Source organism: Gadus morhua, chromosome 20, assembly GCF_902167405.1.
Source record: "Gadus morhua chromosome 20, gadMor3.0, whole genome shotgun sequence".
NCBI lineage: Eukaryota > Metazoa > Chordata > Actinopteri > Gadiformes > Gadidae > Gadus > Gadus morhua.
Genome location: NC_044067.1, coordinates 7,935,557 through 7,960,410, shown reverse-complemented (window position 1 = coordinate 7,960,410; position 24,854 = coordinate 7,935,557). Strand labels below are relative to the sequence as shown.

The following is a 24,854-nucleotide window of genomic DNA, read 5'->3' as shown; positions in this document are numbered from 1 at the left end:
ACTAACAAAGGATAGTTAGGCTATTTGGATCAATACGTTTAAGTAGTAATTTGTGTAAAGGCTGGGTTGGTTGGATTGGTTATTAAATAATAGTGTTCAAGATGGTGTACAGGATCATCTGATTCTCTAGTAATCTACTCTAAAAAAATAAATTCCTGCTGACAATGCCGCTTGCACCCTTCTTGAATGCAGATTGTCCCCTTCAAAGCTGAAACCAGAAATGTCCTTATATTTTACCAACATCGAACAAAAAACTCTGAACAAGAGATGAGAATGAAACGACTCAGTCACTTTTTTCTCCCAAAGACATTATTTTAAATTTGGTTGACAGAAAACTTAAAGTTAGGGACACATATTGGAGCTCTTCATGACAAGCTTGCCCGAGACATTAAAAAGCTACAAATGGCTGCTTTATTTCCCCAATAAATAAAAACAAGATATCAAACAGTCTTTATCTTCACCCATCTATCTTAGGGTTTGTGCTAGGTTTCAAGCGGTTAACTGTTAGCTTGACACGGAAGTCCATCTTGTGGGTCTAGATGTACATGCTAGCTGTTAGCTGTAAGCTGAAGTCCATCCATCTTTTAGGTCTAGAGATGTACATGCTAGCTGTAAGCAGTAAGCTGAATTCCAGCCATGTTGTGGTTTGTGCAAGCCGTTAGCTCCACACTGACATCCATCCATCGTGTTGGGTCTAGATGTACATGCGAGTTGTTAGCCATTAGATTAACGCTGAAGTCCAGCAGGTCCTGCTGGCAGCCAATCCTGTCGCAGGATGTATTCTTAGGACGGGGTGGTCGTTGGATCGGGGGGGGGGGGGGGCACTAGTGGGGTATTGGAGGACATGCCCAGTTGCCCCCTTTGTATTCCCTAGAAGATGGGGGAAAGGAGGCAAAATTGGGGAGAAAGCATTGGCGTGACAATAAGGCTCTCTCTATAAGTCGCAGTGTCTGTCTCTTCTGTGTCGCTCGCTCACTCTCTTCTGTGACGATGCGTCGTAGCACCCAGTCCCTCTTCTCTCTCTCTGTGTCTCTCTGTCTCTCTCCTTCTCGGTGTCTCTCTCTTCCTCTACTGAAGTCCTGCTGTCTCACATGGACTCGAACTCGTCGATGCGTTGCTTGGTGTTCCCCTGGCGGATCTGTCTCAGGGTCTTGTACTTGTCCCGCCCGGCTCGCACGTTCTCGGCATGCAGCACGTCATTCTGGGTCTTCTTGGTGTCATCTCGGGCCTCGGCCAGCTCCGAACTCAGAACCTGGGGAAGGAGGGACAAGGGGAGAGGAGAGAGGGATAGAGAGGCAGGGGTGGGGGGGTTAACTGGTTAAATTAATATAAAATGTGGTTTGAACTGGTTCTAGTACTTTCAGGGCCAGAGTTCTACCTGGTTTGACCTGGTTCTAGTCGTTTCACGGCCAGAGTTCTACCTGGTTTGACCTGGTTCTAGTTCTTTCAGGGCCAGAGTTCTACCTGGTTTGACCTGGTTCTGGTACTTTCAGGGCCAGAGTTCTACCTGGTTTGACCTGGTTCTAGTAGTTTCAGGGCCAGAGTTCTACCTGGTTTGACCTGGTTCTAGTACTTTCAGGACCAGAGTTCTACCTGGTTTGACCTGGTTCTAGTACTTTCAGGACCAGAGTTCTACCTGGTTTGACCTGGTTCTGGTACTTTCAGGGCCAGAGTTCTACCTGGTTTGACCTGGTTCTAGTCGTTTCACGGCCAGAGTTCTACCAGGTTTGACCTGGTTCTAGTTCTTTCAGGGCCAGAGTTCTACCTGGTTTGACCTGGTTCTGGTACTTTCAGGGCCAGAGTTCTACCTGGTTTGACCTGGTTCTAGTACTTTCAGGGCCAGAGTTCTACCTGGTTTGACCTGGTTCTAGTACTTTCAGGGCCAGAGTTCTACCTGGTTTGACCTGGTTCTAGTAGTTTCAGGGCCAGTGTTCTACCTGGTTTGACCTGTTTCTAGTACTTTCAGGGCCAGTGTTCTACCTGGTTTGACCTGGTTCTAGTCGTTTCACGGCCAGAGTTCTACCTGGTTTGAACTGGTTCTAGTTCTTTCAGGGCCAGAGTTCTACCTGGTTTGACCTGGTTCTGGTACTTTCAGGGCCAGAGTTCTACCTGGTTTGACCTGGTTCTAGTCGTTTCACGGCCAGAGTTCTACCTGGTTTGACCTGGTTCTAGTTCTTTCAGGGCCAGAGTTCTACCTGGTTTGACCTGGTTCTGGTACTTTCAGGGCCAGAGTTCTACCTGGTTTGACCTGGTTCTAGTCGTTTCACGGCCAGAGTTCTACCTGGTTTGACCTGGTTCTAGTTCTTTCACGGCCAGAGTTCTACCTGGTTTGAACTGGTTCTAGTACTTTCAGGGCCAGAGTTCTACCTGGTTTGACCTGGTTCTAGTCGTTTCACGGCCAGAGTTCTACCTGGTTTGACCTGGTTCTAGTTCTTTCAGGGCCAGAGTTCTACCTGGTTTGACCTGGTTCTGGTACTTTCAGGGCCAGAGTTCTACCTCGTTTGACCTGGTTCTAGTTCTTTCAGGGCAAGAGTTCTACCTGGTTTGACCTGGTTCTGGTATTTTCAGGGCCAGAGTTCTACCTGGTTTGACCTGGTTCTAGTAGTTTCAGGGCCAGAGTTCTACCTGGTTTGACCTGGTTCTAGTACTTTCAGGGCCAGAGTTCTACCTGGTTTGACCTGGTTCTAGTAGTTTCAGGGCCAGTGTTCTACCTGGTTTGACCTGGTTCTAGTACTTTCAGGGCCAGTGTTCTACCTTGTTTGACCTGGTTCTAGTACTTTCAGGGCCAGTGTTCTACCTGTAGCTGCTGCTTGACGCGCTGGTTCTTCTGGGCCTCGGTGACGCGCTCCTCCTCGCTGCGCAGGCCGCCCGCTCCCTCGCTGAGCAGCTCAGCGCTGGCCTCCCCGCTGGCCTCGTCCTGCTCGTCCGCCGGTGCCGGGGGCATCATCGCAGTGTGAAGCTCCGCCTTCGTCTTCTCCAGGTCCTCCTGGGCTGAAATGGCCTGGTGCACACACACACACACACACACACACACACACACACACACACACACACACACACACACACACACACATACACACACACACACACACACACACACACACACAAACAGACACACACACACACACACACACAAAGGATTCTTTGTTTACGTGATGTCGCCCATTTGTTTATACAAAGCTGTTATGAATTCGTAGAAGATGTCCTTAGTAACTCACACAGAAACTTCCAAAATACATAATATAGAAATTAACAAGTCACTGGGATCTTAATCGAATGAAGAATAATGGGTTTGGTTTGCCTTATGAGGATTAAATCACAATTTCCTATTTGAATGATGACCGGTCTTTTGTCATCCAACCACCGTGAATCACCTATAGGCCGTTAGAGGAACTACATGTAAGTCACTTTCCCCTGGGCTTCACAGAACTTGTAAATACACGCTCACTAAATCACACAGAGACCTGCTTTAGCTATTAAATAGCATATTTATATGAGCAAGCTGTTAATCACACTAATCGTCTGTCTTTTTTTTTTCAGGTAATAAACACAATCACGCACGCACGCACACACACACACACACTCAAGTCTTACTTTGTGTTGCCACTCTGACGCCTCCTCGTCCTTCTTCCTCTTGGCTTCCTCCAGCAGTGCGATCTTGGCTGTAAACTCTGCCAGCTCAGCAGCCTGTACAAAGATACACAAAGACACGCATGATCACGCGTACACACATATCACACACACACTCAGATCACACACACACATACCCACGCACACACACAAAGCACGCATAAATGCATGCATGCTCCGAAAATAATAATCATATCAATTATATTATGATTTAAATGTCCCTTCACAATTGTAAGTTAGCTCAACCACTAGAAGATAATTTAAGTGTAAATGAACCCCTTTTCAGATCGAATCCAAACTTCAAAATATATACATATTGTTTTGGGCCTCTGGAGGAGATGTTATCCCCATGGTTACGATCGAGGGAGCCGATGTTGTACATGAAATGCACCACACATGTACCGTCATGCTATAATTGTCCAATAAGCTTAATCCTGCCCCGTTCCCATTGAGGTAGACAGGGGCAGGAACAAACGAGCAACTGCTTTGGAAAGGGTACAACTCTTCTGACTTTAAATGTTGATGACGGGCGGGGACTAGCTCTAGTTTTGCCGTTGGCGCCGGTGTCGGGTGTACTGGTGGAGCAGATGGTGGTGCGTATGACAGAGGGGTATTGGGCGGTGGGCCCATCAGTACGGCTAGTGGTGGCAGGAGTATGGGTGTTGGTAGGTGGGGCCGAGGTGGGAGCGCACCAGGGTCTCCTGGTTCTTCATGTGGTCCGCGGCCTGCTGGGTCAGCGCGGTCTTGGCCTCCTCGGCCGCATGCCTCTCCTTCTCGAGCCGCCCGGCCTCCTCCTGGGCCCTCCTCCGCTCCTGGTCCAGCTGGAGGGCTTTGAGGGTCTGCTGCTCCAGCTCTGCACACACACACATGTAGAGAGAGGGAGACACACACAGAGACAGAGACAGAGACAGAGACAGAGACAGAGACAGAGACAGAGACAGAGAGAGACAGAGACAGAGACAGAGACAGAGACAGAGACAGAGACAGAGACAGAGAGAGACAGAGACAGAGACAGGGACAGAGACAGAGACAGAGACAGAGAGAGAGAGAGAGAGAGAGAGAGAGAGAGAGACACACACACACACACACACACACACACGCACACACACACAAAATTACTAAAATAGTTAACTGCCATGAATATTAAAGTTTTACTGTGACTGTCTTAGTATCTATTTCAGGCCTCAGGGCGAATCAACCAAGTAGTTTCAAAAGTAAAATATAATATATCTATCCAGACGCACCAGCCAAGCGCCAGACCCCCAGGTCAGTCACCCTTATATGCAAATCTCTTTTGGAGACAGCAGCATCTATGTAACCGTCCTCCTCGCTCCCGTCCTCTGGGCTTCGGGTGGGAACAGACACACACTGATGTGTGCTTGTGAGTGAGTCATTGCATGCGTTCGTGTATGTGTGTGTGTGTGTGTGTGTGTGTGTGTGTGTGTGTGTGTGTGTGTGTGTGTGTGTGTGTGTGTGTGTGGCTGTGTGTGTGTGTGTGTGTGTGTGTGTGTGTGTGTGTGTGTGTGTGTGTGTGTGTGTGTGTGTGTGTGTGTGTGTGTGTGTGTGTGTGTGTGTGTGTGTTGTGTGTGTAATCATTCATACCTTTCTGAGCTCTGTTTGTCTGCTCCTCTATCTGTCTCAGTCTCTCTATCAGTTCATCCTTCTCTCTCTCTATCTTCTCCCTCTCTCTCTCCGCATGCTCCCGCTTCTTCTTCTCGTTCTCCAGCTGATCTCTGTGGGGACAGGACAATCGTTCATCCACTCACCCACTTAACATTCATTCAGCCACTAAACAACCTATTCATCCACTCATCCACATTACATTTATTTAACCACTAATCCACTAATCAATAATTCATCCCTTTATTTGTGAATACATCCTACTTCCTTCCGCTTTGTTTTTTCCTTGAGTTTTAATGTAAATCATCATTCTGTTGAGTAACTTTCCCTTTTTATGGAAGAGAAACATGGGCTGTTATTCAAAGCAACACTGCCATCTACTGGTCGAATGATACACAACCAGTGTGTATGTGTGTGTAAGTATGTGTGTATCTGTAGGCACCTCTCCATCTGCTTGTGGTGCTTCTCCTCGCGGGCCTGGGCCTTCATCTGCTGCACCTCGATGGTGTCGGGTTTCCTCCGCCGCATGTACAGCTCGTGGTTCCCCATGCAGAGCGCCAGCACGCGCTTGTTGATGCGCAGACGCGGCGCGTAGAATACAAAGTCCTGCAGTACAGAGAGGAGGACAGCCTCATCGCCATGGAAACCACTCAAGACAACGCCGCTACAACGTATATTTTTAGGTGAAGTTGGATTCACAGTTTAAAACCATTGAGCATTTATCCACATGACCATCCCACAATAACCGTCTGGCACCACCTCATATTAACCATCTCACATTAACCCACTCACATTAACCCTCTCACATTAACCCTCTCACATTAACCCTCTCACATTATACATCTCACATTAACCATTTCACATTAACCATCTGGCATTGACCATCTCATATTAACCATCTCACGTTAACCCTCTCACATTAACCATCTCATATTAACCCTCTCACATTAAACCTCTCATATTAACCCTCTCACATTAACCCTCACCGTAACTCTCTCAGATGAACCATTCGTATTAACCCTCTCGTGTTGAGCATCTCACATTAACCCTCCCATTAAAACCCTCTCATAGTAACCCTCTAACAATAACCCACTCATAGTAACAATCTTATAACCCTCCCATAGTAACCCTCTCATAGTAACCCTCTCATAGTAACCCTCTCACTCACTGGAGCCTTCTTGTCAATGGGTTTGATGACAAACTTCTTGTCGCTGAAGGAGATGTTCCTGATCTCACTCCAAGGGAAGCCAATCTTGGGACTCAACCTGGAGAAGGCAATGAGGGAAATGAATGGGTGTTACATCCTGCCCAATGACCCACCGCTATAGCCCCGTCCACTATGCAACTCTATCAGGTAGCAGTGTGCATTAGTCATTGTATTTGTGTGCATATTACTTTGTGTATTAGCATTTAGTAGTGTGTATTAGTTTGTGTAATACTGTGTATCACTGTATGTATCAGCATGTAGTAGCGTGTATTATGGCGTGTGTTAGCATTTCTTCGTGTATTAGCATGTAGTAGTTTGTATTAGTAAGTGCATTAGTGTGTTTTTCTGTGTGTATTAGCATGTAGTTGTGCATATTACGGTGTGTGATAGTGTACAGCGAGGTGTACATCAGCGTGTGTCTTACTGTGTGTATTGGCATGCATTAGTGTGTATTAGGGTGTGTGTTAGGGTACAGGAGGGTGTACATCTGTGCGTATTAGTACTTGTCGTCGTGCTCATAGATGTTGAGCCCTAGGGAGTCCACTCCGAGCCAGAGCTCCGTCCCCTTCTTGTTCTTGATGTCAAAGTAGTTGACCCCGTACATCTCCAGGTCCTGGGCGATCTTCAGGTACTCCATCATAGAGTCGTCTCTGGAGGCAGACAGATATACATTATACTATGTTTAAATGTAAATTATACGTACATACCTTCAGGTATTCAAACATAAGAGTTGTCCCTGTATACACATGGGTATATAGTAGATAGTAAATAGTACGCAATTGAGTGATGGGTACCTGAGTAAGCCTCGGTGTTCTTCGTGCCACGTCTGTATTCTGTCCTCCCACTGCTCCTTAGTCAGCTTATGTTGCTCCAGTACTCTAGAAATATATCAATACAAACTAAATGAACACACACAAACACACACATATATATATATACATATATATATATATATATATATATATATATATACATATATATATATATATACATATATACATATATATATATATATATATATATATATATATATATATATATATATATATATATACATATATATATATACATATATATATATACATATACATATATATACATATATACACATATATACATATATATATATATGTGTATACATATATACACATATATACATATATATATATATATATATATATATATATATATATATATATATATATATACATATATTAGAGCTGTCAGTTAAACGCGTTATTAACGGCTTTAACGCAAACCAATTTTAACGGCGTTAATTTTTTTGACGCGCGATAAACGCAAATTATTATTTTTTAACAAATAAAAACAAAGCTCGAAACAAAGACGCAGTAGCCTGACTGCTATGTTCAAGGCATATCTTTGTATGTTCATCGTTAAATTGCATCATAGGCTTTTTTTTTGTACCGTCCTGTTTTGATCAGTATATGCCAATGTTGTTATCAATAAAAAAACATTTGCACAAGGCAAGCCGATGCACTTCTCCATGTTGATAAGAGCATTAAAATGAGAAAAAATAATGGGACAAAGAATTCAAGGGATATTTAGCATAGATAAAAAATATATGATTAATCGCGATCAATCGTGAGTTAACTATGGCATTAATGCGATTAATCGTGATTAAATATTTTGATCGCTTGACAGCCCTATATATACATACATACATATATATATATATATATACATATACATACATACATACATACATACATACATACATACATACATACATACATATATATACTGTATATATATACTGTATATATATGTACATATACACACTGGCACTGTGATAGCAGTGATATGTCTGCGTGTTCGTGTGGTTGTGTGTTCATGCGGATGTGTGTGTGTGTGTGATGTACCTCTGGGGCAGCAGCCGGTCCGAGCCCAGGTATCCAGGTGTGTGTGTTTCTTTGTTGTAGTCTCCATACTTGGTCTGGACGGAGTAGGACGCCAGCAGTACCGCCGTCTCTGGGGGACAGTAGTTCTCATCGTTCAGGATCGACTCCTTCACCTGTACACACACACACGCACACACACACACAAAACACAAACACACACACATGCACGCACACAGGCACACACATATACACATACACATAAGCACACACACATACGCATACACATGCACACATACGCACCCAAATATACACATACACATGCATAAACACAGGCACAAACATTCACATAGACACATACATACACACGAACACACACACACGCACATACACACACACATACATCCGGACGCAAAAACACACAGAAACACATGCACGGTCACACACAAACACGTACACACATGCAAGCACACACACAGAAACACACAGGCACACAAATATAAAGTAATGTGAGTGACTACTTTATGCCCCCATCAATGTTTTTTAAATACAAGGGTTTGATTGGCTCTTTGAGGACCTGCAGGAAGAAGAGCTTCTGGGTAATCTCCTGGATGAGCTCCTCAGACACGTCCTCAGGGTAGAACTTTGCTCTGAACTTAAACTGCAGAGGGTTCTCCTTCCTGACGTCCTGCTGGGTCACCTGCAGGGGGAGACAAACACCCACATATGACCCACAAACTCATGACCCAAAAGTATCACAGACACACGCACGCAAATATCCAACACTAACACACACAACCAAATACCACACACACATATGAATACACACACAAATATAACACAAACACACACACACGCATACATAAATATCCAGTGATGCAGGGGAATTTGTAAAGTGGGGAGCACAGTGGTTGAGTTTATGGGGGCGGTACTAAAAGTGGTGGAACACCGAAGCACTGCAAATAACCAGCCTCCTGTGTTCCTTCTGGAGGCCTTGGGTCGATCCCCCAACACTACTGTGTGTGTGTGTGTGTGTGTGTGTGTGTGTGTGTGTGTGTGTGTGTGTGTGTGTGTGTGTGTGTGTGTGTGTGTGTGTGTGTGTGTGTGTGTGTGTGTGTGTGTGTGTGTGTGTGTGTGTGTGTGTGTGTTTGTCTATAGTCTCACCTTCTTGTTGAGTTTGAGCCAGGTGATGTAACTCTTGCTGTCGGTGTATTGGAGACCGAAGAACCAAACCTCCCTAAGGCCTACTGTCTTCACCACCTAGAGAACACACACATCACCATGACGACACCAAAACAACACCATGTTCAGCATGTCCCCGTCAGGAGGACCACATCACCATGACATCACCATGACATTACCGTGACATCACCGTGACATCACCGTGACATCACCGTGACATCACCATGACATCATGATCACCGTGACATCACCATGACATCATCACGACATCACCATGACCTCGCGACATATCCCACCATATCACCATGACAACACCATTATATCAACATGACATCACCATGACATCACCATGACATCACCATGCCAGCACCAAATTGTCTCCCTCACCATAACCACCATCAGTTTGTTGCAATGCACCATTTTTTATTATGCGCGAGACTATTATTAAAAATAAATAAATACATGCTCAAGTTGTGAGTGTGTGTCTGGATTTTCCTCAAGCAGGATTATGTTTATTCATTATATTATCCTCTATATTTAGTCCTATCATCTGCATAAATAAGCTGTGTGTGCATGTGTGTGTATGTGTAGGTGTGTGCGAGCGTGTGTGCGTGCATGCGTGTGTGTGTGTGTGTGTGTTACCTGGTCGAACAGCTGTTTTCCTGTCGTGTTCGGCTGGATGGCAAACTCCAGCTCTGCGTCCATGGTGGTGACACGCACGTTGATCTGGACACACACAAACACACAAACACACACACACACACACACACACATGCAGGCACACACACACACACAAAAACGCATCGTAAACTATAGTGGGGTATAGAGACAGACAGTAAAAGGGAGAGTGAGAGATAGAGAGAGAGAGGAGGAGGGAGGTGACACTAGGAGAGAGGAGGTGACAGTAGGAGAGAGGAGATGACAGTAGGAGAGAGGAGGTGACAGTAGGAGAGAGGAGGTGACAGGAGGAGAGAGGAGGGAGGTGACAGGAGGAGAGAGGAGGTGACAGTATGAGGAGGGAGGTGACAGGAGGAGGAGGGATGTGACAGTAGGAGGAGGGAGGTGACAGTAGGAGAGAGGAGGGGACAGTAGGAGAGAGGAGGTGACAGTAGGAGAGAGGAGGTGACAGGAGGAGAGAGGAGGTGACAGTAGGAGAGAGGAGGTGACAGGAGGAGAGAGGAGGTGACAGGAGGAGAAAGGAGGTGAGAGGAGGAGAGAGGAGGTGACAGGAGAGAGGAGGTGACAGTAGGAGAGAGGAGGTGACAGGAGGAGGAGGGAGGTGACAGTAGGAGGAGGGAGGGAGGTGACACTAGGAGAGAGGAGGTGACAGTAGGAGAGAGGAGGCGACAGTAGGAGAGAGGAGGTGACAGGAGGAGAGAGGAGGGGACAGGAGGAGAGGAGGTGACAGCAGGAGAGAGGAGTTGTGTGGAGGTGTCAGTAGAACTAGCTCTGGAGGGAAGTGCAGGTCAGCATAGCTCACACCCTCAGTAATTAGATGTAATGACTTGGATAATTCCCATTATAGGAATGAAAACCGCTTAGTAAATTATTCAAAAGGTATTTTTATCTGAGGGTTGGAGTCAGAGCCCAGCGCACGGAGAGGCCAACATGTGCACAACGTAACACACATCAATTATACATGAGATAACACCAGAACTGAAACACACATGCACATACGTTCACACACACACTCACACACTCACGCACCAACACACACACGCAGAACATATGCACGCACACACCCTCCATACACACATGCCCAAAGACAGACAGACCGCACACACATCCCCGCATACACACACACACAGAAACTTCACACACACACTTCACACACATCCTTCACACATACATACATACATACATACACACACACACACACACACACACATACACACACCAACACAGTGATGTTTATTGGAAATCTATAAGAGTATATTTAGGAACACACTTGAAAGTTCCTTTTGTTTACTTTGGAAACTGTTTTAATTGTTTATTTTATTGTTCCTTATGTTCTTGTTTCAGCAGACTGCTTTCTTTTCTTTCTTTCTTTCTTCCATTCCAGAATACATGAGCAGTATCTTTGTTTTACAAATTTCCTGAATACACGAACAGTTCATGATGCTTTACCAACATTATATCAAAAAGCGTTGATAGTCTTCCATACTTAGGGTTTGTACATACTGGGTACACACACACACACACACACACACACACACACACACACACACACACACACACACACACACACACACACACACACACACACACAAATATACACACACACACACACACATACACACACAGACACACACACACACACACACACACACACACACACGCACACACACACGGTGCACATTAAGGCAGCATGTCCCTGGGGATGTTTTGTAATCCAGGACCAAACTCATTTATAATGGCTTCCTGCGTCTAACTAGCTGCCATGTTCCTATTTTAATATTTTTTTGCCAATACACAAAACACTCACAATAAACCTGGTGTGCCTGTGGTTGTGATGGTTCATTATTTAAAAGTGCTTTGGGGGTTCCGGTAATCTAAAACATAGAATTGTAAGGAACTAATGTGATGACTACTTAACTAATAGTTTTCCTTTTAGCATTGAAGGGACGCCCTGAAGTAACATCTGAACACATTCCTTCTCACGGAAACCAGCTAGGGTTAACCGCTGAACAGGGGTGCAAAGCATTGACACAGCTAGCATAGGGGCTAATGCCAACGCAAATGTGTAACCTCTGCAAGGCACTCCCTGGCCCAATTCCTAGCTCTCTTTCTCTCTCCCTGCCTCTCTCCCTCTCCCTCTCTCTCTATCTCTCTTTCCCTCGCTCTCTTTCTCTCCCTCCCTCTTTTCCATCACACATCCTCGCTATTTTTCCCACGAATTGTCTTTGGCCTAATTAAGCATTACTCTGATTGATTGAGAGCAGTGTGTGTTTATGTTTGTGTGTGTGGGAGCAGTTAGCTCCAAGACAAACTAACGCCAGGAGAAAATAATCATAATCATAATAATGATATAATATTAATCTTCTAGACGGAGGCAGTTTCTGCTGGTGATTTCACAGTGTCCTGATAGTGACCTCTGCGTGTCCTGTCAGTGATGTGCTACTGCCGGGGGTCAAGACGCTCCCCTTTGGCCCTGTCATGGTGATGTTATAGTGTTAGTGTGGTGTCAGAGCTCACAGGTTTCGGCATGGCTCTTCTCTCTGCGTTCCGCTCTCATAAAACCCAGAAGAAGAGGAAGTCCTCCGTGACGCTCGGCCGGCCTGCGCCTGGGAACACAAAGACATCAAAAACAACAACAACAAATAAACCTTGGCTGAGGCAACAGACACAAACAGAGAGGAGGAGAGCACAGTCTTGGCCATGAGAGTGGGGTAGTACATATATTGTGTGTGTGTGTGTGTGTGTGTGTCTGTGTCTGTGTGAGTTTGAGAGAGAGAGAGAGAGAGAGACAGAGACAGAGAGAGAGAGAGAGAGAGAGAGAGAGAGAGAGAGAGAGAGAGAGAGAGAGTTCAAGGCACCTGTGAATGTGCATTTCTATATTCGTCCATGTTTCACCTTAAGAGTGTAAGGAGAGAGGGAGGGAGGGGGAGAAGGAGAGATTAAAATAGAGAGAAAGACAGCATTTTTGTGATAAGGGAGCGATGTTGAATTGGGGCCAGTAGGGACAGCTGTGTTGCTTCATCGTATTAAGGCGACATCAACTGTTAATGATTTGACCAATCACAACCTTTAGCTTTCGTAGCCAATGACATTAGTTCTGGGGCTTGTACTTCTCGTTGCAACGACTGCTCCATTTTAGAAGCATAGGAACATTGGAACGTTAGTCATGAAGTCAGTCCTAAAATATACATATATGTTATGTTTGAAGCTGCCACAGCATGTCTCACGCGGGACGTGTCAAAAAAAGGTTTTCATTAGCCTAGGTTAGCCTAGCCTTATGGTTTATTTACGGTGATTTGGGACTTTACAGTACAACCTCTCGATATGGAGAATCTGCAACAAAAAATCCCATGATGCATTGCGATGGATTACATGCCCTTTAAGTGTCCATATAGCAGTGTGATAAGTAAATGTCTGATGACGTAGTCTAAGAAACGCTAAAACACTTTCTGTTTGATTCTTTCTCACTGATTTATCCTCTGCCCCCAAGCAGCCTGGTGGGCGATGGAGCATCTTATGGAGTATTAATGGAATGGAACAGCGGGTGCATTCCTTCTAAACGAGATTTAGAAGGTAGCGCTGGACGACATTGGGAATGCAGCCCAAATGTAGTAAGCACCAGAGGAACAGAGAGGCAATCACAACATCACAACATCTGGAGAACCCTGTCAGATGAGTACTTCACCCCTAGGAGAAGCTCAAAGCATAGTGTGTGTTTGTGGGTCTGTGTGTGTGTGCATGCATATGTAGTTATGTGTATGTGCGTGCATGCCTGCATGTGCGTTTGTGAGTGTGTGTGCGAATGTATGTGTGCCTGTTAGGGCTGTAACGATACACAAATTCACGATTCGGTTTGTATCACGATTTTTGACCCACGGTTCGATACATCCCACGATTTTTTTTAATTTAAAAAGCATTTTACTTAAACAACACTTAAATACCAATTATCTTAATGTAACATTTAATAACAAATAATTTGGAACACTGAACAGATTTGAACCGAAAGAATACTATTAAAGTATAGCTAAATTAATAAAGGAATAACCAAAGATTGCAGTTGGAGGATGCTTTTTGCTGGTAGGCATAATAGGGTCCCTTTAACTGTTTGGTTGGTTTATTCAAATATCCTTATTAGCGCTTCTTATTAGGCTATGTAGCTTAAATAATGACATAATCAGGCCGTATAGAATGCAACATGTTTAATAGCCTAACTTTCAATAGATGAGGAAAAACATGAACGTCGCAATAACGAGGCATAGTGTTACGAGTAGCATATATGTATACGCGAGAATGGCAGTGTGCGTATGCGTGTCTGAGTGACGTCAGCGAGTGAGTGGGCGAGCGAGGAGAGCGAGCGGTAGCGCGTGTGTCTAGTGAAGAAGCGAACGAGTCCGGTAGAATAAAGTACCCATCCTGTCAATAATCGGTGGCCGCTTCATTCCGACCTATAAGCAGACAAACTGCTAGTCAAATCACACAAAACAATAGAGACAGGATCACACAGGCAATTTTTTTCGCGCTTGGCCCACTCTGGATAAATGTCGTTCATATCGCATATGAGGACTTCGACGGCTGTGGAGAAATGCAATCACCCGTAGCCACGGAGAGCTGTGATTACAGAGAGGGCATCTCGTCACATATTTACGGCATCGATAGGAGGGGGCGCTGTCAGCAGACTATTATTTAGACAAATTATTAGCAAATTTCAATCGGACAATTTGACCGAAGAGTTAGAAAGGGCATATCGCGCTTCTGCCTTCTCACACCGCGAGACAGGTTCGTGGCTCTGAGTATCGCGATTTTCGGTTTGATACGCGTATCGTTACAGCCCTAGTGCCTGTGTATGCATGTGAGTATATATGTGTGTGCGGGCATGCGTACATGTGCGTATGCGTATGTGCATGTGTGCGTGTGAGCGGGTGTGTGTTCTGCTTCAGAGAACAAAGAGATGAAGCAATTGCTCGGCAGTAACATCTCATCCTCTTTATTAACATATTATACATCAACGTTTGAATGAGAAATATTATATACGGTATAAATGTTATGCTAGATGTTATTTTCACGATGTTACTTATGTATGTTGTTTGTCAGGAACCGCAAGATCTTCTAAACAAGATAGATAAACGACAAAAACAATGTAATCTCAATCTAAACTACGATTGTTTGAGTTTTCTTGATCCAACTCAAGTGAAACCCACTTTTAACTTTGAAACTCACAGTCCCAGTCACACTTACAGTCATCAAGTGACGCCTTGCATAATCATTTTAATACATAACAATAAATTGATCTGGTGAGTGCTCCACTATAACAAATCACAGCCTAAAAGATTAGCACACACAGCTTCCTCTCTGTGATAACAGATCCCTCGCCTCGCTGCCATAGGTTCACCAGCTGGAATCAGTCACCCCTCCATTAGGAGAATGAATATAATATTAACGTGCAGCAGATAAAGCTTCCCCCTGATCCTGTCTGCTCCCTCCTGAACCCTGGAGCAGGTACACTTGTAAAGGTGAATCTAATAAAGGGGCCGTGTTGTTCCTCCGTTCACCGACTGGTTGTCCTTGCCCATCGGCAGATTTAATTGGCTTAGAACTTTTATGGAAAAACAGGGGGGGTGCCGGCTACAAACGAACACACACACTCTCTAAACTCTCCAGGTAACCCATTAGTGAGCAAAATATCCGGAATGTCCAGGGTACACTATGAACCTCTTAACGGGCAGGGTGTGGGTGTGAGTGTTTGTGTGTGTGAGCATGTCTTTGTATTTGTGGGTTTGTGCGTGTGTGCCTTGCAGTTGTATTTTAATGACTTCTGACCCAGTTTACCAACACTAGCAGCTCCACACCTTGTGGACAACAACAGACCAGTCATACACACTACCTACCAGAAGTAAAACATGGATTTTCCTCACAGATCAACTGTTCACAGCCCAACACTCCTTCTGACGTCCTGGTTACTAGGGGACAGTATAGTTGCATTGGGGTAAGGGGTTAGGTGTCAAATGAGCCAGTAAAGCCATGACAGCCCTCAGCTCTGCTCTGGCGGTACCACACACGCACAAGCAAACACACACACAAACACTTCCGACAGCTGTGACAACAGTAGCTATAGAGGTTGAAGCACAAGGCTGTCTTTGTATCATATAGTGTGTGTGTGTTTGTGTGGGTGTGTGTGTGTGTGTGTGTGTGTGTGTGTGTGTGTGTTTGTGTGGGTGTGTGTGTGTGTGTGTGTGTGTGTGTGTGTGTGGGGGGGGGGGGGGGGGGGTGGTGATCACATGACACGACAGAACCCCTACTGTCTGGGGTCGTGACCTCACATGGAACTCACTCACCCCAGTGTTAGGATTTAATGATTACTGATACTGGATCAGGTATCAGACATCAGACAGATACTACTGCTCTAGTACTAGACTCATGTCTGGTACCTTTCGGCCTACTCTCTGCAGACATTATACAAGTGATGCACCTGCAGAATTGCACAACTAGGCTACTACAGCATTCCTGTAGTAACGTATACTTAATATGTAGGTCTACTATACTTCTTTGAGGACTACAGTAGTAGGCTACTGTTGGAGAGTAAGAAACCTGCAGTAGACCATTCATTCAGTATAGGTAAACTAGTTTCTTCAACAGCTACTTTGTGCAGAATTTCTGTACCAACATAGTATTGTAGTAGACCTACACAGTCGTAGATTTACTAATTTAAGGCTTGTGTTTACAACGAGAAAATACTGAACAAATGAAAACAAAACCTAGACCATGTCATCTGCATTTGAACAGATGGAGAAGCCATATGAAACACGGTTATCTTGGCCAGAGAAACAGCTAGTTTGGTGATAATGTAAATGCATATCGGCCTGCTCAGATAAATAGTAGGCCTACCGCTCCCTGAAACACAAGACCGTCCGTTAAAAGGTGTCCCGTGTCGGTATACAGGGGACGGGAGAAAAGCGAACCACGGGCAACAGCGGCCGTGAACGACCGACCAAACAGCCAATCCAACTTCGGTTCCCGGTGCCATGCGGCCAATCAACGGAGCTAATTAAACCGCGCGTCACCTAGGCATCTGTTTCTGCCAGATCGCAAGGCGCTGTATGCGTTAAGTGCGTGTGTGCGCAACGGGCAACGGAGCTCTATTCTCGGACAGCGTGTGCGCCAAAACGCCACTCTGGAACGTTGGGAGCGCTGTATTATTTTGCGTTATCTCCAGAGGCGACCGCCAGAAATAGAGGAATTTAAAATAGCCGTGGAGACGCTTCTAAGGTTCAATGGCGAGACCAAAAGTGTATTTGCATATGAACGATGACGGAAGCCTGTGTTAGATACAGACCTTTCGATAGCCTACTGATATGACTTAACGATACCGTATCTGGTCTAAACCCCGCAGTGATGCAGGAGCGTCGTCGGTGTCTCTCGTTCGTAAAGTTGCAAAGCTCCCGAGAAACCTGGTCTCGTCTTTCTGCAGGAGAAGCCGACAGTGAAAACAAACACACCCACTCCGGGCTGTACCAAACCACGTCCATCTAATATCAATGCGGGTTATTAAATATAGACGACTCGGTTATCCCTTTAGAGACATTGTTGCGTGACCAGTGGCTGGTGATGAAAATAAAAACTTTGTTCCCATAGCCCCGATAAAGGTCGTCGGTCTGTCCAGACAACCTGTCAACGGTCCCACACGGCTATAAATACAACGGATCCGCTTGAACACACCGGTCCTGCGGACCAGAAACTCACCCCAGCCCGCCTGCCTATCCATAAACGATCATGTTTTAGAAGGCAATGCTCCGATCACCTGCCGCTATGACACCGGCCGGTGTAAGAGATCCGTTACCCACCTCCCTCCCTCCCTCCCCGCTCCCTCTCCTCATCACAAGTGTTTAGAAACGCATAACTCACCTCCAAAGTGTCGCTGTACCCGGAGACCCGTCTGTGTCCCGGGAGTATCTCGTCTATCTACAGTCAGTGCCGTGTACATCCGGGCCGGTGCAGCCTCCTCCTCCGGTTCTGTCTGCTCAGGGAACCTCTTCTCTCCCGGACTCAGAAATATGGCTGACAGTCTTACCGGTAGAGGCGTGGAGAGCGGATCTCCCCCACCTCCCCGCCTTCTGCCCTATAGAGCTACCTCCTCATCCACCTCCGGGCCAGGACGCCTCATCGACCCCCCGTGTATGGTGGTGGGTCGGTGGGCACCTAACGTGGGGTGATGTGGAGGAAATAAGATACACAACAACATAATGTAAGGTTTCTAGCTCCAGTGTCCCCGGGGAAACTTGCTCCTCTGGGGCTCCAGGTGAAGGAAACATATCACTATTCATAATGAGGGTTATATAATCAGACCATTGATACATGATGAGAGTGAAAACGATTGAACAGAACATGAAGCCACATTCATAATATGTCCATAATATGAAGGAATGGATGCCAGATAGTAATAATAATAATAATAATAATAATAATAATAATAATAAAAAGTATAATAACAACAATATGTATCCACAGTTAGGTCTACACTGTGAATACCTAATAGTAACTGCTAGCATTTACAAAAGGTAGGCTATTCACATCACAGAACACATGCACGGCCTTACCCCAGCGACAGCGCTTTTCCCCTGGATTCTTACCTGTAATCAGCACTGTAACCAAAAGTAGTATTTGGTTTGAAACGTAGTTTAATGTAACAGATAAGATACAAAGATACAAAATGTATCAAATATATAACAGATACACATTTGGTAGATGCTCCATGCTGTCATGAAGACAGAGGGAACCGCTGAGGCTGGCAGCGTTAATGGTAGGCACTACCAGTTGGGCTAGATGGGATCACTCGTCAAATATCGGGAAAACGCAGTCATGATGAAGTATTAAAAAAAGGAATCCCAAAAAAGGAATCAAAAAAAGGAATACAAAAAAAATATCACAAAATGTAGGCTCGAAAATAAGTAGCCTAATCCTGAAAGATTAACAGGAAAAGTAAAGGAAAATCCCAAAAAGTTATCCTAGAAAAGATCCCAAAAAGGGATCCAAAAAAAAATATCCTAAAAAGGTAAGAATTATACAAAATGTAATGTAAAAAAAGAAATCTAAAAAAAGAATCCTAAGAGATTTCACAAAAAGTGATCCTATAAAAAATCCCCCAAATAATTAACCAAAAGGTTATCCCAAAAAAGAGCAATCTAAAAGAAGTAACGTAAAAGTGCTTTTAGTGAAAATGGTAATGATTTCATTTTTGGATAATTTTACATAACTTTTTTGGATTATAGTCTTTGATTAAAAGGCCGTGAAAATTTAACCAATTACCATGGCAGTGTTAATGCTACTTGGGCAATGAGTAGGCTATACATATATACTGTAAATATATTTTTGTGCATTACTATAAACTTAGGTATTCCAAATTTCCTAAAGTTTTAGTAATTTAAAGTATGTTAAAGATATAGGCTACTTATAAAAAAAGTAAATTTATAACAACAAAATAGATGAAATGTTACAAATTGTTCATACATTCTGTTGTTGTGTGTTACAAAGCTATAAAGAGCTAAACGTTCTCAAACTGTGATGGGATGTGGTTTCCATGGTGACGTTTTGTACCTTGATTATACTCCTCTCTTCTTAAGAAAGAGAGCTGGACTTTCACCATGGTAACCGTTAACGACCCATGCCACACGCCTCCTGCTTGCGGTAACCGATGACCTTGTGACCTTGGCAGCACAGGGGTCGTGACCCAGGGATAAGAGAGCATCCAATAGTTTCAAGTAAACCTAATGACGATTTTAATTAAAGCTCTCTACTAACACATAACTACATTATATCTCCAGGTCCTCATATCCTAGTTATATCATCTCAACCCAAAATAATGCACATAGTGCATAGTGAATTGGATAGGAGAGGATCAGGGATTAGGGTTAGATTATCTCTTTGAGTCTTGTGAACTTTGACCTCTTTTCCTCCTCTTTAAACCTGACCGCCTGGTGATTTGATTAATATTGGCACCGGATGTTTTAAGCAGCGCCGAGGGAATTCAAATCAGTGTGCCTCATATTTATAAGTGAATAGCAGGATAACTCCAATTAATCGAGCACGGTTACATTTCCGCGTACTTCCTGTGAGTTCCGTGGAGCAGTACCGCCGCTCTCTACCTATGTGGCAGGGGAAAACAGCGAAACCCAGTGGATAGAGGTAGTAATGACATGAGCTGCAGGTGCAATGGCAACATCCCCTGGCGACTATTATGTACAATAACAACCGCTGCAACATCATCTTTATTTATCTGTGAGCCGTCATTTGAAGTGAATGTAGAGTCTCAATAAAGTATAATAATTTCGGCCTACCGTCAAAAGTATCTACCTCAACTTGTCCAAGGGTTATTTTTTGCTGTAGGCTACTACTCTTATTGTTTGTATATGGATATATTTTCTTATATCTTTTTTATCTCACCTGTCGAAATCAACCCAGTAGTAACACTGATTGACCGCCAGGTGGCAGCAAAAGCTCAGCATCAAGTAAAACGCTCACACGGAGTAGGCTCACAGTTAAAGGTCCCAGAGATTCGGCCTCGACAAACCCCGATGCCATATATGGCGAATGACCGGCTCGATTTCGGAAGCATAGGAGCATAGGGTATTTTTCTTTGTAATTTTTTTTGTAATTTTGTAATTTTCGGGGTTTCGAATCAGTTTGCCTCATATTTTTACGTGAACAGAAAAAAATCAGTCACAAATGGTCACAAAAAGAAAATCCCCTTTGTTGTGGCTCACATTAAAAACTTGAAAACACACAATATCCTCTTACAGCATAACCATCAGGGATGGAAATTAACACCTGCCACACGCCATTTGCGGGTGGATTTTTATGGTGGCGGGTGAATTGTGTCACTTCACCCGCCACTGTGTCGGCCCGACATCATGCCTTCAGTGTGTCTTGAACAACCATAAAAGGTTGCACATATTATGTTGATATGTTATCATATTTGTCTAAATGCATACTTGACTGTAGATAGATTTATGAGTGAAGTTACCAACACAATAGATCTCACTAACACACATACAGATAGAGTCAGAGAGAGAATGTTAACTTGTGCATAATTCCCAATTATTATTGATGTATTTGCACTTTTAATCTTGCTGAATTCTTCAAGGCAAATAAATTAAGTTAAAACTTAGCTCCCCGGCTCCATTCGTCTTTGTAAGGAAATGTTCTATTTTGTCTTAAAATGATTGGATCTGCCCAGTGCCACTCTGGATCTGCCATAACCAATCGCGTAGCGTTTGGTTGTAACGTATATCAGGCGACGGGACCGGCTCCCTCACCACAAACGGAGCCAGCTGGAAAATCAAACTTTTCCCGAACCCGGTGGGGATAAGCGCCACAACAACATGGCCACCAGCAAAACTCTGCAAAGCTTGTTCTTGCTTTCGGCTTTAATTGATCGATTTTCGGCAGCGATCCCACGACAGACCGAATAGCTTCTCCCGTATCCTTCTCCATTGTCTTCCTCTGACTACAACTGAAACTGGTGCGCGACCTAGACGTCATCGTTCTCAGCCACTCCCTCTGATCGCTGAATGGACCGCCAGAAATCTGGTTTCCATGGAACGCATTCATGTAAATATAAAAAAATTTTTTTACTTATGATGGTGTAGCCTGCCATGCATGTTGTTTTATTGTTAATATGTCAATTTGACATGGCAGATACCTGTGTATTGTTTATCATATGCGGTAAGAGTGTAACGTTTTCAACTCAGTTCCTTGGTAGAACCCACTTACAGTAAGAATCTCTCCTGATGGAAAAAAAGATGCGTATGAAAAACACTTTTCTTATCTATTATTACTATTATATTGTTTAAAATGTACGCATATATTAAAAATATATATAGCGTATAAAAAGTGGCTGGTAAAAAAGATGAGTGGCTGGTAGAATTTTTAATCTAACTGCCACAGTGGCTGGGGGGCAAAAAGTTAATTTCCATCCCTGGTACACATACTACATAGGCCTACATGCAAGAAGCGTCTTGACTCTCATTGGTAGAGTGTTCTGATCCCAATCATCCTCCCCATACGCATCTCTGGGAGCTGGTCTTTCCATACACATCACATCGTGTCCCGTTAATAGCCCCAACAAGATAAATAGCTCTCGGTGGATTCGAGTTAGGCAGGTCTAGAGGACGACGGGAGGACTGAGTACTCTGCTGTTTGTTTGGAGTTCATCATAACTCCCTGTAAATATTTACAAGGAGAGGAACAGTTGACGGAAGTCAGCTTTTACGTACCTCACGTCTCGTTAACATAGTTAAAATATTAGTGGAGAGACAGTTATAAACACACACACACACACACACACACACACACACACACACACACACACACGCATTAAGTGCACACACACAGACAAACACACACACACACGCATTAAGTGCACACACACATACAAACACACACAAACACACAAAATGTGATGCAAGATCAGTGTTTAATGACAATACCAGTCTTGTTTATCAAACCACCATAACCTTCAACCTTGGCTTCACTAAAACATCTCTGTTACCAATGTAGTATGTCTAATTTACTTCCTTAGTATTAATTAAGCTGAAGAGCATTTATCATGAGCGCTCTGGTCATATGCATATAGCATATAGCACTTTCGTGCTGTGTTGCATTACATTTTTAGAGTTTGTGGACAACATTAAAGGGAAGTACAAGTACTTTCCAAAATGTATCATCACAAAGACCAAAGCGCTTAATTGGTATTGTTGACATTCGTCGCATATCCAATCAGAATGCTCTTAGGCAGAATCGGTCAAATGATCGTTGGTGCCAGATGTTCTGGGGAAGCCCGGCCCCGGGAAGTGATGGTTACGCTGGTTCATCACCCAGACCGGTATTGCCCTTTTAAGCTTTGGTCTTCTCATTGATGCTGCCACCAGAGAATCTTCTAGTTCTCCTCTAAAGGCTCCAACCCAATAGGAAACAAACATTCTCCCAGCTCAGCACGAGTACAGGCTGACACTTCTACCGTCACAATCTGGCAGAACAAACGTGTTTATTTCAACTGAACGGCACATGCTGGCTGTTACACGGTCAATACGTGTCATGGCTCTCTCTCAGTGTCACCGTGTCCTTTTCTCTCTCCCTCTCTCTCTCTCTCTCTCCCAGACCAAACGCATATGCAGTGACTCACACATGCACCCACGCACACACACATTCTATAGAGTGCATCATGTATTGAAACATGCGTGTGTGATTCTTGTCTCGTCCTGCAGCATAAATACAGTTACATCATCTTTTTGACAGGCAGATACTAGAAACATCTGGTTTAAAAACTCGAACAGAGCTTAAGGCTGTTCACACAAACACACACACGGACAGATGCACACCAAACACACACACACAAGTTCATTATTGGTGCGTTGTCTGAATGTGTGAGTGTATGACGTAGATTAGTGTTTTTTCGGTGAGCGTGCGTGATGCGTAGTGCAGGTGAGGCATGGTTCCGGTGTGTTTAGTTCAGAGGATTCTGGGACCTCAAACCACCACACTCTGAAGGTCACATTCAGACCCCCAGTCAGCCCACACATGCTATTAAAACACACACATGCACACACACGCGCGCGTGCGTGCGTGTGTGCGTGTGAATACAGTATGTGGGTATAGGTGTGTATGTGGGAGAAGAGAACGGAAATGTTCAAATGGTTAGTGTGGGCCGGGGGTTTGAAGCTGCTTTCTCACTGGGCAGGGATGACCTGTAGAGCCCAGAGTGGGACGGCAATGAGTGAGACCTTACAGGGCTCCACCCCCCCACAGGTTTGGAATACCCCAATATGGAGAGCTTAAGTCCCGCCCTTTCCGGTTGACCACCAAGGGAACCTACTGTATTTTTGGAAAAGATCTGGACTACTTGATCCAATTGTGCCATAAACTACAGATTTTTGTCATTTTAAAAGCGAGTAAAGAAAGTATAGCTCTGTGGAATCCTTAGAAAGACTACACCCATGCCAAATCACACTTATACTTGATTCGTGTGATTCAAACTGGGATATGCGTCACACCCGCAACCCGGTTTCACTCGTTGTTTTCGCTTCCCTGCTGATGAAAGGGTCATTGGAAAAAACATCAGGTAGGATAGATGTTGTCGTTAGTGACGTATATTGTGCGAGGCGAGAGATGTTGTGCACTGTTTTTGCGAACAAACGGCGACCATCTTAAATTTGCAAAATTATCTTTTAACTTGACAAACATCATTGGTAACACAATTCAAACAAGATAAAAAAAGAAAGTGTCACCATTGACTACCGTGTATATTCTATCCAGACGAAGGTCCCATGGGGACAACGGGAAGGGGAGGGACTAAGGCAGTGTCTCAATTCAGGGGACGCATCCTTCGAAGGGTGCATTCGAAGGATGCGTCCCCTGAATTGAGACACAGCCTTAGGCTCTCTATTGAGTCTTTGCCTTCTGGGGGCCATATTGGTTCTAAACGTTGGCTGGGTGGGGGAGCTGAGTGTAGAATGGATCCAAGATGGCTCCTAGGTCCCACTGAGTTGGCCCTTTAGTACAGTTGTGCTCAACAGCAATAGATACTTCAAACTAGCCAGTATGAAAACCTTGCCCTGGGGTACACCACATAAAACAACAACCACAGCACACAGTTAATACTGTCATTCATTTAAATAATAATGACATTATTC

The 24,854-nt window shown here is 44.3% G+C and overlaps 1 protein-coding gene across 2 annotated transcripts; it reads right to left on the bottom strand.

Annotated features, from left to right (window-relative positions):
* Nucleotides 1-268: 268 nt before the first annotated feature.
* LOC115533384 (radixin) lies at nt 269-18,317 on the bottom strand. 2 transcript variants are annotated; one of them, XM_030343892.1, is made up of 15 exons: nt 18,073-18,317; nt 12,691-12,779; nt 10,138-10,221; nt 9,478-9,573; nt 8,891-9,013; nt 8,338-8,489; nt 7,252-7,335; nt 6,961-7,107; nt 6,419-6,515; nt 5,693-5,856; nt 5,233-5,363; nt 4,323-4,483; nt 3,595-3,687; nt 2,798-3,001; nt 269-1,252 (listed from the first exon to the last, which is right to left on the bottom strand). In XM_030343892.1, exons 2-15 carry the CDS (start codon nt 12,700-12,702, stop codon nt 1,088-1,090), a joined length of 1,713 nt encoding a protein of 570 aa, XP_030199752.1. In that variant the 5' UTR covers nt 12,703-12,779; nt 18,073-18,317; the 3' UTR covers nt 269-1,087. The 2 variants fall into 2 exon arrangements, with proteins under 2 accessions (XP_030199752.1, XP_030199753.1); XM_030343893.1 differs by lacking the exon at nt 12,691-12,779 and having other exon boundaries at nt 18,073-18,314.
* Between the last annotated feature and the right edge of the window lie 6,537 nt (nt 18,318-24,854).

Bases quoted from the DNA above. Each gene is read 5' to 3' on its own strand.
- LOC115533384 (XM_030343892.1), bottom strand. The intron at 7,108-7,251 runs GTACCCATCACT...GTCTGCCTCCAG, and splicing joins GAACACCGAGGCTTACTCAG to AGACGACTCTATGATGGAGT. The intron at 5,364-5,692 runs GTGCCTACAGAT...CTGTCCCCACAG, and splicing joins CACCACAAGCAGATGGAGAG to AGATCAGCTGGAGAACGAGA.